A 16083-nucleotide genomic window follows, 5' to 3' on the forward strand; every position below is an offset into this window, starting at 1 on the left:
TAATTAATTATATTTAAATATAATTAATAATAATTAATTAACATTAGGATAATTAATTATAATTAAATTAAATTAATTATAATTAATATTATTTTTAATTAACTTAAAATTATTATAATTATAATAATAAATAAAATTAAATTTCCCCACCCCCCTCTTCTCTGTTTCACGGGATCAAGCCGAGGAAGCGCGCATGGGAGAAAGTTACCTACACAGCAAGCAGAGCTCTTGCTTTTGCTCCGATCAAAATGTCGTGACTCCAAGTCCGACAGGAGGAGAACGACGGAAGAGGAGGCGGAGAAGGGTTGCAGCTTGGGTTGGAGATCGGGCAAGGTAGGTTTCTCCCTCTCTCTCTCTCTCTCTCTCTCTCTCTCTCTCTCTCTCTCTCTCTCTCGGGATATGGTCGAAGGGGTGCGAGAGGCAGCGACGGGTAGAGGAGATGGGTTCGGCCGACTGGAGGTGTTCGGCTGAGTGGGGATCGACGTCAGACAGAGAGGTCGGTCGGGAGGTGTTCGGGAAGCAGAGAGTGGGAGATCGGAGCTTCTGTCGTGAGGGCGACGAGATTTGGAAGTGTCGGGAATGGAAGAGGTATCGTATGGGAGTGGTCGTCGAAGCAGAGATCTCGTCTCCTTCTTATAGGGGAATGGAAGAGGTATCGTATGGGAGAGAGCAGCCATTACCTTGGCTTCGTTCGGTATTTAACGACACAAGAATGGTACGATCCCACGGAAGTTCCGCAAGAATCGCGGAGAAGCGATGCTAGCGGCGTCGAACAGTCAGGTAACGAGATTTCTTGCGGGATTTCGGGCAGATATCGCAGAGGATTTCGTGGATTCACCGGTCTTTCTCTCTTTCTCCTTTGGTTTCTTATACAGAGGTCAACAATATATATAATTTTCAAATAACTTGTCCCCCACAAGGCAAAACACAAGAGAACATGAGGAAGGAGATAAACACAAAGATGCACCTAAACGTGTTTAAAGCGTCATTTCAAAAAGCGTATGGCATGACAAATTTTAGTGTGATGCAGTGCATCAAAAGGCATGTAAAGTATTGCAGCACAAACTAAGTGGTTCATCTAAAATTGTGCATCATATTTGAACACATTTCTATAAAATGCAAATCATTAAAAAGTTAATGAAATTTTAAACCGGAAATAACTTTAAAATACTGCACATACCTTACAATTAAAATTTTCACACAGTTGATGATGCAGGACTACTTAGATGCAATGTTATGAGTTTCACATAGGTTTTGCACAACTCGTTGATTAGAACAAGTTCGATTAAAATTACTAGCAATTATCCACGGCGAGTCAAACAAAGAGGAAATTAATATTGCATAGGCTAAATTACATGCGCCAAATTTTGAACATTCAAGAATAATTAAGAAAATAACAACAACACAGAATAGTAGCTTCCAACGTAATCCCCAATCTAACAATGAGATCTATGATGCATAGAAAGCGCACTCAATTCCTATGATTTGCTAAGCTTTAGCGAGAGCATTCGGAGTAGCCTTTAGCGAGTATAATCTTAACCAAGCGAGAATTTGGAGTTAGAAGAATTTGAAAACAAGTAGAGAGAAAAGAAACCTTTCGTCAAGAAGACTTTGAAATCCTCCCCTCAAGTCCTTCAAAATGCTCTTCAATGGCTTCCGTCAGTTGGAACAAAATACGATCTACGTATTCTTCGATTGTATGATCGATCTCCGAGTTCACGTCGAAGAATGTAGAACGGAAGATGTCGGTGTAGCCATCGTCGTCCCACGTGATACCGTACTCAGTCTCGGGATCCGCCATTCATGGGTGATGGCAAGCAAGATCCTTTAGTAATTGATGCGCCTCTTGAGTAGTAATCAAAAGAAAGAAGTTTCTTTTGAGAGGGAAGAGGAAGTAAGCTCCCAAACCTCTTCCTATCTAAATCTGAAAACAGTTCAGATTTCTACAGGAAAATTTGAGATGAATTTCCAGATTTTAGTAAAATAGGATTAAGTGAAGGTTGGGGAAGAGTCACGCCTCAATGGAGAAGATACGGCTGAGAAAAAATTCCAAGCTTTAATTTCTGCACTAGAGAATCCGTTTGGAGCCACTAGTAGAGAAGAGGGGGGGGGCGGTGAAGCTTGAGAGGCGGTAAAACTTAATTCCAAAAAAAGAAAGCAATGAATGAGCAGAAAATTAAGGAGGCGGGACTTAGGATTTTCGGCCAAACAGAAGTCTCAGGTTTGGAAATATTTCCAAAGAGAAGAAATTGATTTTAAGGCAGATTTTCAATTTTAAATCTAATGGAGAGGCCAGCAGCAGTTAATGAAAAAAAGGTTTAAGATAATTATTTAATGCATGCCAGATTAAGAGATGTAATTTAGGACAAAAGATTTTAAATCCAAATCAAATAGAAGTTGATTTGAATGAGGTGGGAATACTTTCCTAAAATAGAGTTAGTATATTAGGAAATGTTTTGAATTTCGAATATTTTGAATTCAAATTCAAATATATTCCATAACATAACAAATCCACAATAGGAAACAAATCAAAGAGGGAAAAAGGGGAGGTGATCGGCAGCAAGGGCTCAAGGCCGGCGGTCAAGGGCTATGGCCGGCGGCAAGGAGGAATTTCAGGCAATGCGAGGTCGTGGGAATTTTGGGAGGGATGGTTGGGTGAGATGGCCGGCGGCTTGGGGTGGAGGTGGGGATGTTGGGCCGTGAGGTTCAAGGGGGAAAGTGGGTGGGTGAGGTGGAGGAAACCGGTGAGTAATGGTTGGGGAAAAAGAGATAGGAGAAAAACAAAGAGGATTAAGGAAGAGCCATGAACTCGACTTATCTATGTTGGTGGGTATTGCGCCATCTCCTTCCTCTCCAAGGAAGCTCTCTCCACTAGAACTCACAAGTTCTCACAATGCTCCAAGAAAGAAAACAAAATTCTCAAAATCATTCATTACCTCAAAACAAAGGAAATGAGGCTATAAATAGCCGGGTACAAAGACTCAAGAAAATAAAAGACCAACTTGCCCTTTAGGCTTACATGCAACCACTCCCATGAAAGGGGTACCAAGGGAAATAATAACGACACCTAAGCAAATAAGAAAATGCATAAATAAAATAAAATACAATCATGACTCAAAAATACAAGAACTCAATCGTGGCCGTAGATCTGCGGCCATGTCTCTGATAAACCTTTCATGCTGATCTGATGTCCCCATCAGTTGAATTGTGAAGTGTGCGATGCGTTTTCTATGTGAGCATAGTACGGACTCACTTGTTATGAAAGATGTGTAAACTCATCTTCTGGTTCAATTACTCATCTACATTAGACTTGAATGAATCTATGTCATCATGCTTTGAACTTGATTGAGAAGTTTGCAATGAGACACGTGTCATTTTTTGGAGCAAAAGAATATGAAAAATACTTGAAAAAAAATAAAAAACGCGAAAATCCGAAGATAATTAAAGAAAATCATTGGAAAAATATGTTGAAACAGTACAAAATACTCTAGAAAATTTAAATTTAGGGAAATAAAAAAACCAAATTAAAGAAAAAATAAAAGAAATTCCAAGCAGCTTCAAAAAAAAAATGTAATGGATCCAATAGCCATTTTTAGTGCTCTAGATCATTAAAAGATTGTATCGAAGCTCGCAATCCTATATTTTTCCTCCAATACAAAATATATAAATACCCAAAATTCTAAAGAAAATAAAAAATAAAAAATGGGTTGTAAATAGTAAGATAATATGAAGTCCACCAGGGTATGATCTTCCACATGTGAGATGGAGTTGAAGAGGCTTGCATTCCAATAGCTATCCAAATTGCAAGAAAAAATAATAATAATAAACAAACAATTATAAATCATATACAATCCTACTTGTAGAGCAAAGTCATGAGTCTCAATTTATAGGCCTTTCCATCAACAAAGTGGTCTCATTTTAAGGCATAATATTCCATATGTTGTGGTACAATAAACAAATCAATAGTTCAATAATGAGTAAAAGCTCAAAATAGTCTCTCGATTATTGATAAATATCCAATTTAACACAAAAGTTTAGCATTTCCCCCATTTACTCAGTAAGTGTCAAAAACCTAATTTAGCCCAAGAGCCTGAAACAAGAGTTAAATATGTAGGGTATTTTAGATATTATAAGTGAATATGATATTGCATAGCTTACATTGCTCTATTTTATCATTTAATATACATGAGCAATGTTAGATTTCACTTGAAAAATATATAAATTTTTTCATTATTTCTTCACTCTTATTATCAACTAGATTAGCTATATACTACAATTTATTAAATGATAAAAATAAAGCAATGTTAGACAAAGCACCTAAACTGACTTCAAGTGAAAGCTCAAATATAAAAGGTCATTAATACTGAAAGAAAATTTAAAAAAAATGCAAAAATATAAAGATGATTTATGCCACCAATGCAAGCACTTGATGCCTCAATTTGCATGACATATTCAGCTCTTCAATGTCACGCCCCAGAATCTAAATTAGAAGTAATTATATCTTATTATAGTAATAATCAGAGATGTCTAATTTCTTTCAATAATAAAATATCAACAAAAATGCATTTATTGATCAAAACAACAACATACATCTATGTTCATTTCTCAAAAATCATATACAATAGTTATGAGTTATATAAATACAACATACTTTCCACCCACTCCTAACTATAAAAGAATAACTAAAAGATAAAACAACTGGAAGAATCTTGTATCTAATCAATCTCACACTCTTGATTCTCATCCCTGGACTGAAATTACTAAACCACATATAATGAGCTAAAAAGCTCAGTAGGTCACAAAATCCTACAACAGAACTCGAAGCATGAAAAAAAATATTATACATGAAATCAGTTAATTAATATCTGTAATAGTCACTATGATTATGAATTTGTGCAAAAAGAGTAAAACACATGCAATAATAGTGAAGCTTGTGAACCAGTAAACCAGTAAGGTATAAAGGCTAGTAAACAGTACAATATAATACAGATTCAAAGGAGTAAAGCAGTAAACCCTTATTATAAAATCATGCATCATATCAGTACTATCCAAAAAAAGAATTCATTAAACCAATAAAAAAGTGGAAATACTCCCAAAAAACTGTCAAAATCTATAACAATACAGTACAATACTATCCAAAAATCATACAGGAGTGCACACATGATGTTCAATTATATCAATATCATTGTCAATCAGTAGCTTATATCACATGCTCAGTAAGATAAATCACATGTTCAGTGATAGAAATCACGTGCTCATTAACAATAAATCAATATAGTAACAGTAGATCGACGGTGACAGCATAATAAATTAGTAATAGTATATTAGTAGCAGTGAAGCAGCAGAGTAAATCATATCTAACCAATCATACCAAATAAGCATGGGGTTCTGGCCTACGAGGTGTTTTTCCAATAATCAGTAAATCAGTAACCATTTGCTCAAAAAACAAAGTTGTCACTCTTGCTAATCGGCACAATAATTAACCCCTCATAACTCTCAATCAAAGAATAAATAGATGATAACATCAAACCATCACATTTAAAAGAAAACTCATAGGTCCACCATCTTGTACAAGTGTAAATAAGCCTCCAGCCTATGTAAGTAAATCACTAGCCTTTACTTCACACATATTAATACAATATTTTAAAAGTAATAGCAAATAGCTATTATCCAATCACATACTCATATTCATACACAATGTTTGCATTATTAATAAAATCAGATAAAAATATCAAAATTTGTATTATGTGCAATTTTTACAAAATACAAAAACAAAAATTTTAACTAGCGTAATTATGAAACCAACCGGTCAAAATGTCCAGAATAATCAATAATATGATATACAAGAAGTTAAGCAGTAGAAATTCAATAACTTTGTAGAAAAAAATTGAATAAAAAATCAATTTGGGAAAATTAAATGGCCGAAAAAAAAAATAGAAAAGAAGTCACCTAGAAAGATCGAAAGAATTTTCATAAAAGCATAGTGAACTGACGGCTAAAAACCTAGTTTCCTCTTTCCTACTTTTCCTTCTCCTCTCCTCTTTTCCATCCTTACCCAACAAGCCAAAAACAAGAAAAAGAGAGTGGCTGAGTGGAGTGAATATATATATATATATATATTCATTTCAATTTGCAGTGTCGTTGCACTTTATGGGATTCCAAAGTTACTGTAAAACAGAAAGTTGTGGCACCGAAGAGTTACTTTTTGGCGCTTCTCAGCGCTAGTGTGCCCGAAAGCATAGCAACATAGTGCTCCATGCAACTTTTTGAAAAAAAAATATTATATTATTCAAAATTAGAGCAGTTACATTCAATATCATAACTAAGGAGTTTAATGTCTAAACAAGCTCTAACATAAAGATAAACACATGCAGCTCTCTTCTTCACAATGAGTATGGTCATCACTAATCATAACCGAAGTGGATCATCATCATAAATATGCCCTAAAATTCCAAGAAAAATCTATTCGAACACATTTTCTACATGATGATTATAACATAAGCAAAGTCATGATTGAAGGGAAGTCCATTCAAATCTAAGGTCAACAGTAAAAAATCTAGCACATATAGCAATCACACATCCATCCTTAGCACTAATTTTTTAAAGATGTCAATTGTAAGTTTAAACAAAGCTCACAAATATTTGATATCATATTAAATACATCCATAGGACCACGCTCAAAAATCTCATACTAATAAAGACAAGACTCATGCCCCCTCAACTAGCGGTTAGACATGGGATCTTGATTGAATTTGTTATCATTTCCCCCATAGTGAACAGTGATATATTGCAAACTCTCAATTAAGAGGAAAGATTGCTTGTTTAGAGAAGAGAGAGATATAGATAGACATTGTTCAAGTTTAAGTTACTTTACGAGGAAGCAAAAGCTAGGCAGTCACAAGTAACTAGATATCAAAAATTTAAAGTGATTTGGTCATGCAACCTACATCCATTCTATCAAAATCATCCGAAAAATATCCATTAAAACAAAAGATTCTAGTAAAGAAGTACAAAGTATAGCAATTATAAATGCTTTTTTCATAGATTACAAGACTACTGAGAAGAAAAACAAAAAGATAAAGAGCAAGAGAGAGAGAGAAAGAGATAGAGCTTTAATATAATGAAGCAATAATCTTTCAGGGCCCAAGATAAATTCCTTCTAGCTTGCATAAATAGTGCACTACGAAGTAGAGTGATTGGAGGAATACAAAACTATGAAAAGAAGAAAAAATCCAAAAAAGTCTCAAAAAAGATCCTTCAAAAGAGATGGAACTAAGGTATTTATAATTATCATCAAAGTTGTGAAAACCGGACCGGACAACTAACCGTAAGAAGAAGAGGTTCAAGGTTCGACCGGTTTGACCGGTCAAACCGGGGTCGAACCGGTTGAGAAAATGCAGATTGCATTAATTATAAAAGAAAAAATAACCTAATACAAACTAGGAAAAGGAAGCTAATGGTTCCTTTTGTAACAAGAAAAAGGGACCTTATTGGACATAAATTTGTTTCTTTAAACTTATTATAAATGTTATGAAACCTACTATTTCCTATTTTGAAACTGTTGAGATGCAGGAGATACCAAAGTATTAAACAACCCGAAAGTTGATTAGTATCCCAGAGTTCCCATCCAGTTAGAGAATAAGACTTAGTAATGATTCCATAAACATTTAAAAAAAGTTTAAAACAACAAACTCGAAAAAAAAAAACTAAGCAATAAAAGCTAAAAATGAAAGTACATTTAAACAAAAAATTCAAAAAATCACTTAAGAATATCTTTGAAAGATATTTCATAAGCTTTTTCCAATCTCCCAAGTTGGCATTCAATGATATCATTAATCCAAACTTTTTGTTAATATGCTCCATCTTCAAGTCTCCTTCCACTATGTTGATGACAACCGAAATACCATCTTTCATTTTAATGAGATAAAAGAGAAGAAGAACCACTCATGCCGTTCTTCATTTTGATTTCAGCCATCTTCCTTCTAGGAATATCTTTCACCCTATGTTGCACCGATGCACCTATTTATGAAAGCGTGTTGTATCCAATACACCGATACACGGATACGCCTCCGATACTCCACCGATACGTGTCGGATACGCCAAAGACGTATCCAATTAAAATACTATTTAATTTCAAAAGGACACGCGTATCCGATACACGTGTCCGTTGAAAAACAAACGTCGTATTTACTTCTGCGGCTGTGAGCAAAGCTCTCTCATTTCCGAGATGGATTTGAGTCTCTTAATGATATGAGAATATTAAAAATTACTAATCTTTCCTTAATGAGCCTGAATTAAAAGCTATGATATTTATTGAAGATGATATAGAAGTTCAAAGACAAACCACGGAAGAAGCTAATCATATCATTCATTCTATTGAATAGTTGAAACTTTATGTGCTAGACAATTTATGTTTATGCTTTTGTTGTTGTACTAGACATTTAATGCTTACTTATATTTTGATATTACAAGTTACAATGCTACAAATGATGTTGTTGTCATTTTTTTTTTGTAATTTCAAATATTATGCTTTGATTGCTTTCTTAATTTTTATGTATGATTTATAAATTATGATGCCGTGTCTGCGCCGTACCGGTATCCTGTATTTTTAAGAATTGACGTGTCTCGTATTCGTATCGTGTCGTATCCGTGTCGCCGTATCCGTATCGGTGCAACATAGCTTTCACCGATCCTAATGCTTGAAGTTCTTTGAATAATGAATGCTTGGAACCGGGAGACTTGCTCTACTTAAAAAGACTATTATCTTTTTTAAGAGCAGTTTTTTTTAAATTTAAAGAGATTCGATAGTGGGGAGATATCTCTTAATTCGCTAAAACAATTTTTTTAATTCAGGATCAAAATCTGAATTAATTACTGGATCAGCATTCACAGCCGCCAACTTTGTTGTAGTAGTTGCACTTACCTCCTGAAAAGCTGCTTTTTGAATTCCAAAATAGGTTCGTTAGCTCCCTGGATATCAGCCACTTGAGTTGAAACGGAATCATCAACTCCTTCCTTAATTGCTTCCACGATTCCAGGACTTTTGAATTCAGAATTGGAATTCAAATTGCAGTTGCAATTCAAATTATTGCCTTCCATTTCCACGGGTTCAGCCAAACAAACTTCATAATTCAAAATCTGAGAATCCTGAATTTGTTCTCCTAGAATATTCTCCTCCATTTGAGGGGTTTGAATTTGAATTAATTCAGCAATTATAGGAAGAACAGAAGTAGAATCAGCTCCTTGCCTAACCGCCCTTTCTTCTTCTTCCTTCTTTTCAGCAACTTCCTTAGCTGTCAATTGAACATCTGAAAAATCTGCATCAATAATCACGTCTCCTTCAACATTACTCAAGGCAGCATTATTGATGTTAACAAAAACATCATTTGTTTTATCCATGGTTGTGACATCTTTGGGAAGCCTTTTCTCATGAATAAATCTTCTTTTGCTATTAAACTTCACATGCATCCAAGGCCCAAACTTATCAATTTCAGATTGGGAATAGAAAGGGACCTTTTTAACAATAAGATTTTGATTATGTGTTGAATTAGGACACACAGAATCAATATTACTGATTTTTCCACAATTGAAGCAGAAAGAAGATAGATTTTCATACTCAAACTTTTGAAAAAATCTACCATGAATCCCTTCCACCCAAATTCCAGATGGGAGTTTAGAATCCAATTTTACTCGAATGCAAGCTCTAGCAAATTCCCTTCTGCCCCATCTAAACATGTTACCATCCAATAAAATAGGAGTTCCAATTCTAGAAACAATTCTAGAGATATTGAATTCATCCCAACAGTGTAGTGGCAAATGAGGAAGACGAACCCAAATTAGAGAAGAAATTCCTTTCAAAGAATAAGGAGAGAAGGTAGGAGACTAATTGTCTAAGCCTACCACAAAACCCCCTGCAAGCCAAGGTCCTCCGTTAAGAACTTCCTCCATGGCTTCATGAGATTGAAATGAACAAAGGAGCCAATCTAGACCAAGCAAAGTAATATGAAATCCGCCAAATTTCGACCATTGCTTTCTTAATTCAAAAGAACTCTTAGAAAAAGGATAATTTTTTCTAAGAATTTTAACAACCAAGGAATTGTTCAAAGTTTGAACATTAGAGATTTCATTTTCCTTGTCAAGAATGACAACATTTTCATCTCCAATATCATCTTGTATTCCACTGAAATTAATTTTTATGTGAGGTTTTTTAGTCCACACATTAGGGATATCCAATTTTGAAGAAGTAATTGAATTAACCATGTCCTTCTTCAAAATTTCAGCAAAACTTCCTACGGGTGAAGATGCTTCCTTATCATTTGCTCCAGCAATGATAGTCGACAAAGGTTTTGGCTTATCATTCAAAACCAAAATTATTCCCTTCCCTTTGCCTGAAATCAGCAAAGGTTTTTCCACAGCATTTAAGCCTCCCTCTTTTATGATTAGAGGAGATTCCAAAATCCGAAAAGAAGAAATTTGTTTGAATGAGAGTCTACCTTTTGAATCCAACATGATTGGACTCGCGGTAGATAGCAAATTTTTGGTGTTCCGGTCATCCTTGGATGACCGTTAAATGCGTAATAAAAATAATATTTAACATAATATATAAATTTATATTATTAATTTATATACTATACATTATAACAAATTTATAATATATTAATTTATAATACAAATTAAAAAACTTTGCACCCAACCAGCCAAAATTATGGTCCAACTAACCAAAATTAATGGTCCAATAAAGCTCAAACTCACATTCAAGCTCATATAATATTAATGTAACTTTTTTAGTCACACATCATGAAGGAGTATGAGATGGTTGCCTTTTAGCTCTTTATATAGTTCCCTCTTTTCTAACAAAACTTATTTTATGACATTCATATATTATGGTATTAAAAATCTCATTATTTAATTAAAAAATTTATTTTAAAAAAATGTTATAAATTAAAATATATTGTTTATATTTTATTTAAAATTAAAAAATAATTTTAAACCGGCCGGTTCTTTCGAACCTAGACCGGTTCGCCGGTTTACCGGTTGAACCGTTGGTTCAGGTCGGTTCTCTGCAAAGCCGGTTTTTAAACTGGACCGGATCGGACAACTGGCTGGTTCATGGTTGAACCTGTCGGTCCAGTCTGGATTTTAAAACCTTAGTTATCATAGTTCAAAAATAGGAGCCTATCTAAATTCATTCTAGCTTGAGTGTGCAATGATACTAGAAAGAAGAGAATTTTGATAGGAGTCCAAATAACTAAAATCATAGAAAATCCTTTAAATTTCAAAGCAACGTCTTTCAAAAGATGTGAAATTGGGATATTTATAGTTGTTGCTGCTCAGAGACAAAGTGATAAGGAATGAATGTTTTGTAAATTATGTTGGTTGTTGTAGTGGGGGGATGACAAGTGGCAATACGAAGGTGGTGAAGATTAGTAACTATCATAAGCCATCGTAGAGCATGAACAACACTATGGTAGCATCAAGCTTCGTAAAGTATGATGAGGTTTATAGTGGAAAAGCTCTTGGCTCTTGTATCTGTGTGCACTCACCTTTGTGTAAAATGACATAAGTACAATGTCTTAAGTGCTTAGGGAAAAAAAAATTTTCCATGCCTTTGAGAGGAAGCCTAGGGGTCATATGTTGAGAGGAGACTAATTACTGGATGTAAACAAAGCAAGAGAATGAGGCCGAGGCAAAGAGGAGATGGATAAATACTACTTGAAATGCATGGTAAATTGGAGTTGCGCATGATAATGTAGCAATTTGCCTATTAATATGAGTCACATTACTACGATTGGTTGAGTGCTATGAAAAATGTGTTTTAGGCCAATATTTTTTTACGGTGATTAAATGATAGAGTTGAATGTGGTGCAACAGAACATTAGGAAGCAACAAATCCTTGCCATGTGTCATAAATGGGATGCACATGGATAGGTGTCGAATCCCCAACTCTAGTTGCTAAGTGCTTTGAGATTGATTGGGATGAAAATTAATGTGTCGGGAATGAACACTTGGGGCAAGCTTGAGCATGAGTAAGAGTTTCCAAGGGGAGTTCAAGAGAAGGTACTCAAGAGAAATACCTGGACTAACCACGAAAGACTTCCCGAGATGATTAACCTAAGGAAATTTCAAAGAGTTAAGATAGTTAGGTGCTTTGGATGAATAGCTTTGTCATGTGACAGGTTCCCATGAAAGGATGAGATGATCTTAATGAAAAACATGAATTTGAAGGATTAAACCCATCAACCACTGTGGCCAATAGCGATATTTTTTTTCCTCAATCCAAATTATTACTGCTAAAGAAAACATTGTAGAGCCTACTAAGTAGCCTTAGTCAAAATTTTCTCTCAATATCAAGAGAGACAGGAGCTTGCGCCTATGGAACAATTTCAATTATATCATAAAGTCCTTTTATGAGGGTAAAATCTATGGGTAATATCTCATCTGAATACCTAATATGCCTTCTAAAAAATAAATCCAAAATAACAACATATTTAGCAGAGATAGGTAAGAATTTTACAGGCCCAAAATGAACCCTACCAATTGAGAAATACACCTTCCAATAAAACACTAGTCTAGGGTCTACTGAAAAAAATGAAGGCAAGCATCCCAGAAGCCTGAAACCTTCTAAGGTGACTCATGAACCATGGTTAAGTTCCACATACCTTGATAACACATACGGGCTGAAGATTCCTACCCTGAAAATCACTGAATGGAAGAAAAAGACATCTACCAATAGTGATTCAATTCAATATCCAACAACACCTATTAAGAAAATGCTTTAGCTATCACTATAGCAAGAATACAACAGATTTTGACTCCCTCAATTTGTTGCAGTGATCAACTGTCGTATTGATCAAAAGATGCAGATTGCTGACCGATCTTAAATTGTGGTTGAAAGAATTCTACTGTCAATTGTCTGTCACTAGCATCCAGTTTGTATGTTCTCTTAGAGTTTATGCAGAAATTCTCTTAATTGAAAATTAACCACAGTTTAAAAGTGGTAACCATACACCCGAACAAACCAAAATAAAATAGATCTAAAATCATTGTCAAAGTTCTGAACATTAAAGGTCAGCTTCTCGGTAAAATATTAACCAGGGATCATCCCGCACTTTCCTGAGCCTCAGAAATCTTCTAGAAAAAACATTTTCAGGAACAATGGATGTCAAGGTTTTCTAGGAAAAATTGGTTCATTCTTTTGGCTTGATCAATAAAGCATGCAATCACCAGCATCTTGTACAAAGACAGAAGCACCATGTTCATAAGCCTAATATAATCCAACATCTAGATGATGAGAATCAATTATGTCACTAAGTTCCATAAACAACTAGGTTCCATCACTTAGCACAATATTTCCAGGCAAAAAGATTAATATAGGCACATTGTACTAACTTTTTACTGAATATAGAGCATTAAACTGTGTGATCAGAAAAGAAAACACCAATTCAATATGATCCATAAGTTAGTTTTGAAAAAAGAAGAAAAGAAAACAATGTATGCCTCATCATAGTAAAAATTGAATTTTGATGAAAATATACAATGAAAACAAGGAGTAACTACAAAAGTAGCATTATGTAACAAAGAAACAGGGAGTATGTGATCTGCGTAGATTACCAACTATAAAAAGTTGAAGCATTGAGACAGAGCTTTAACTATAAAAATAAAACAAAAGAAGAAAAAGAATGCAGTGTTGTCCATAGATTCAGTAAAATCTATGTATTCCTAGAAATATCAATAAAGAATGCAGTGTGGTTCATATAATCAGTAAAACCTAGAATTTTCCGAGAAAAAAAACAATGTTTCCATAGCCCTAAAAAATCTAATATGTAAAGCTAATTAATTATTGGAGGTAAGTTGTTAGTTTAGTAAACTCAAGAAATACACATGCCACGTAGAAAGAAGTAAAGCAGATGATATTATGGTTTCTCCTTTGTTGAAGATAATGCAACCTTTCAAGACGTCAAAATGTTTGCTTTTGTATGCGTTGAACAGTGCCGAAGAGATATTCGCAGTAGCATCCTTAGCTGGTAAATTCACTAGTCCATTGAGAAGAAGAGAAATGCGAGGTAGTCCTTTTGACTTGTGAGTTATTAACTTCGCATGGGAAACACCTGAAATTGAGAAAACAAATAACAAAAAGCTTTAAAAAAAAAAGCACTTCTTTTGAAGAAAATTAAGGTAAATAAACAAAAACGTGGTCTTGTATCTGCATGCAGAAGACCAATGGCCAGGCCAAAAATATGTTATGGTCAGAGTATAACTAGAAAAGAGGATCGTCTTCCACAGAAGACATTGCTTTCTCCTCTATATCTAAAAGCATGATGTGCTCATTGAGTTGTGTTATAACTTACCCCTATTATTATAAACGTACAAAAATATCATATGACTGATTTAAATGAGTGAAAGATAACATATACTATAGGCGCAACGCTTCAAGAGAGAGCTAATTGTTTGAAACATTTATAATAAATTTTGTTAAAATACATTTGAAAGTTGTAGTGGCTCTTTCAGTGTATTGAAAGTAGAAAAATAGTTGTTAAGGGATAAGTTTTTTTTTTAACTTTTAACATTGTTGATTCATATTTTTGATATTGAGAGCATTAAAGGGAACATTTAATAATCAGTAAACAAATACTGTAAGTATTTAATTTTTAATATATGATCATAGAAAAATCACATTACAAGAAGGACATTTTAAGATACAGTTCCCTTCTAAATATATCAATAAGATAAATTATTCTGAATAATCACATTACATTCAAATTAAAAACTACAACCTGCAATATTAAGCATTAACTACGTGTGCATAGGGGACGAACATTTTTACTAGTATTTTTACAAAAGCTTTGGAGCAGACATCTTTCTCCCGAAAATGTAACAGTTTGGAGCTAGCTGACATATATATATATATCCAACTTGAAGCAGTGCTAGCGTAGAAAACAAGAAAGTTTTGTATATTTGATGAGTGACGTATGCATATTTAAATGTTCCTTAGAATATTACACTTATTCCTATAATAGAGAGGTTTCCTAATGAATAACACATAACAAAAGACATTTTCCAACTTAAAATTACCATCCATCCTAAGCCTTCATAACCAAAGATTTAGAAACTGCAGAAATAAATGTATAACTATTCCCAACTCAAAAAAAAATCCCAGAGTCAACATGCTTCAACGTTATATTGGTTCCAAGTTAACCATAACACCCATTCAAAGTTGGAGATCAAGCTTTAAGTCAGACCACATTAAACTCAACAACTGAAACTCATCTTCAACAAAAATGGTTTATCTAAGGAGTATAAGCCGCATGTTTGTTCAACATGTAATGAGGTATAACATTTGTTTGTTAAGATCACGTGAAAAGGTGTTTGTTAAAATTGCAGAAAAAGGCAGTAAATAGCCATATTTATGTATTTGTTTTAGTAAAGTATTTTGACACGGCAGCTGCAGCAAATCAAAACTCAACTAGTTGTAATTAGTTTATATATCACTCTCGGGAGATGCAATTCAAAAAATCTTAAATTTATTAAACAAATACTTGTTTGAAAAGTTATTTCAATGCATCCTAAACCCAATGCATTAGCTTTATTGACATGTTAAGCTTCATTATAATAATTCCCTAGAAATGACTAGAATGTCTAAAGTAGATTGGTAAATAGAAAATGCCAAGAATATACTCACTACTGCCAGTTCGAAAATTTTCTGGACCATCAAGGATAAGCTTTACATCACCGGTGGACAAAGAAGCCAAAAGATAATGAACAAAGTCATTCCATGAGCCACCAATTCCAGTTTCATCTCTCTGCAAAATGAGAGAACTTCACAATTACATACAATGGAATGGCTCCTGCCAGATGCCATTATTTGAACTTCTTTAATGGATCATGGTTTTCATTACCACCGAAGAAAAATTAAAAAGAAAATAAGAAAAAAATGGTTGAAGCACCTGATGTACTTCATCATCAACATTATTCTTAGCCCAAAATTCACATTTTCCAATTAGTCTAATTCAGTGTTACTTTAGGTGTTAAACCTACTCCTTGCAAATCATTTTGAACAACTTTTATCCATCTTACCTAAGATCT

The 16083-nt window shown here is 34.1% G+C and overlaps 1 protein-coding gene across 1 annotated transcript in view; it reads right to left on the reverse strand.

The window, feature by feature from the left end:
- Nucleotides 1-10660: 10660 nt before the first annotated feature.
- Nucleotides 10661-16083, reverse strand: part of LOC110105022 — a 35524-nt gene continuing 30101 nt past the window's right edge. Inside the window, exons 2-3 of the mRNA XM_020834369.2 lie at nucleotides 15680-15800; nucleotides 10661-14108 (exon numbers count right to left, since the gene is read on the reverse strand). Of these exons, the coding sequence (XP_020690028.2) occupies nucleotides 13855-14108; nucleotides 15680-15800 (375 nt within the window). The 3' untranslated portion in view covers nucleotides 10661-13854. The remainder of the gene's footprint in view (nucleotides 14109-15679; nucleotides 15801-16083) is intronic.

Source organism: Dendrobium catenatum, unplaced genomic scaffold, assembly GCF_001605985.2.
Source record: "Dendrobium catenatum unplaced genomic scaffold, ASM160598v2 fragScaff_scaffold_128, whole genome shotgun sequence".
In the NCBI taxonomy this organism is placed as follows: Eukaryota; Viridiplantae; Streptophyta; class Magnoliopsida; order Asparagales; family Orchidaceae; genus Dendrobium; species Dendrobium catenatum.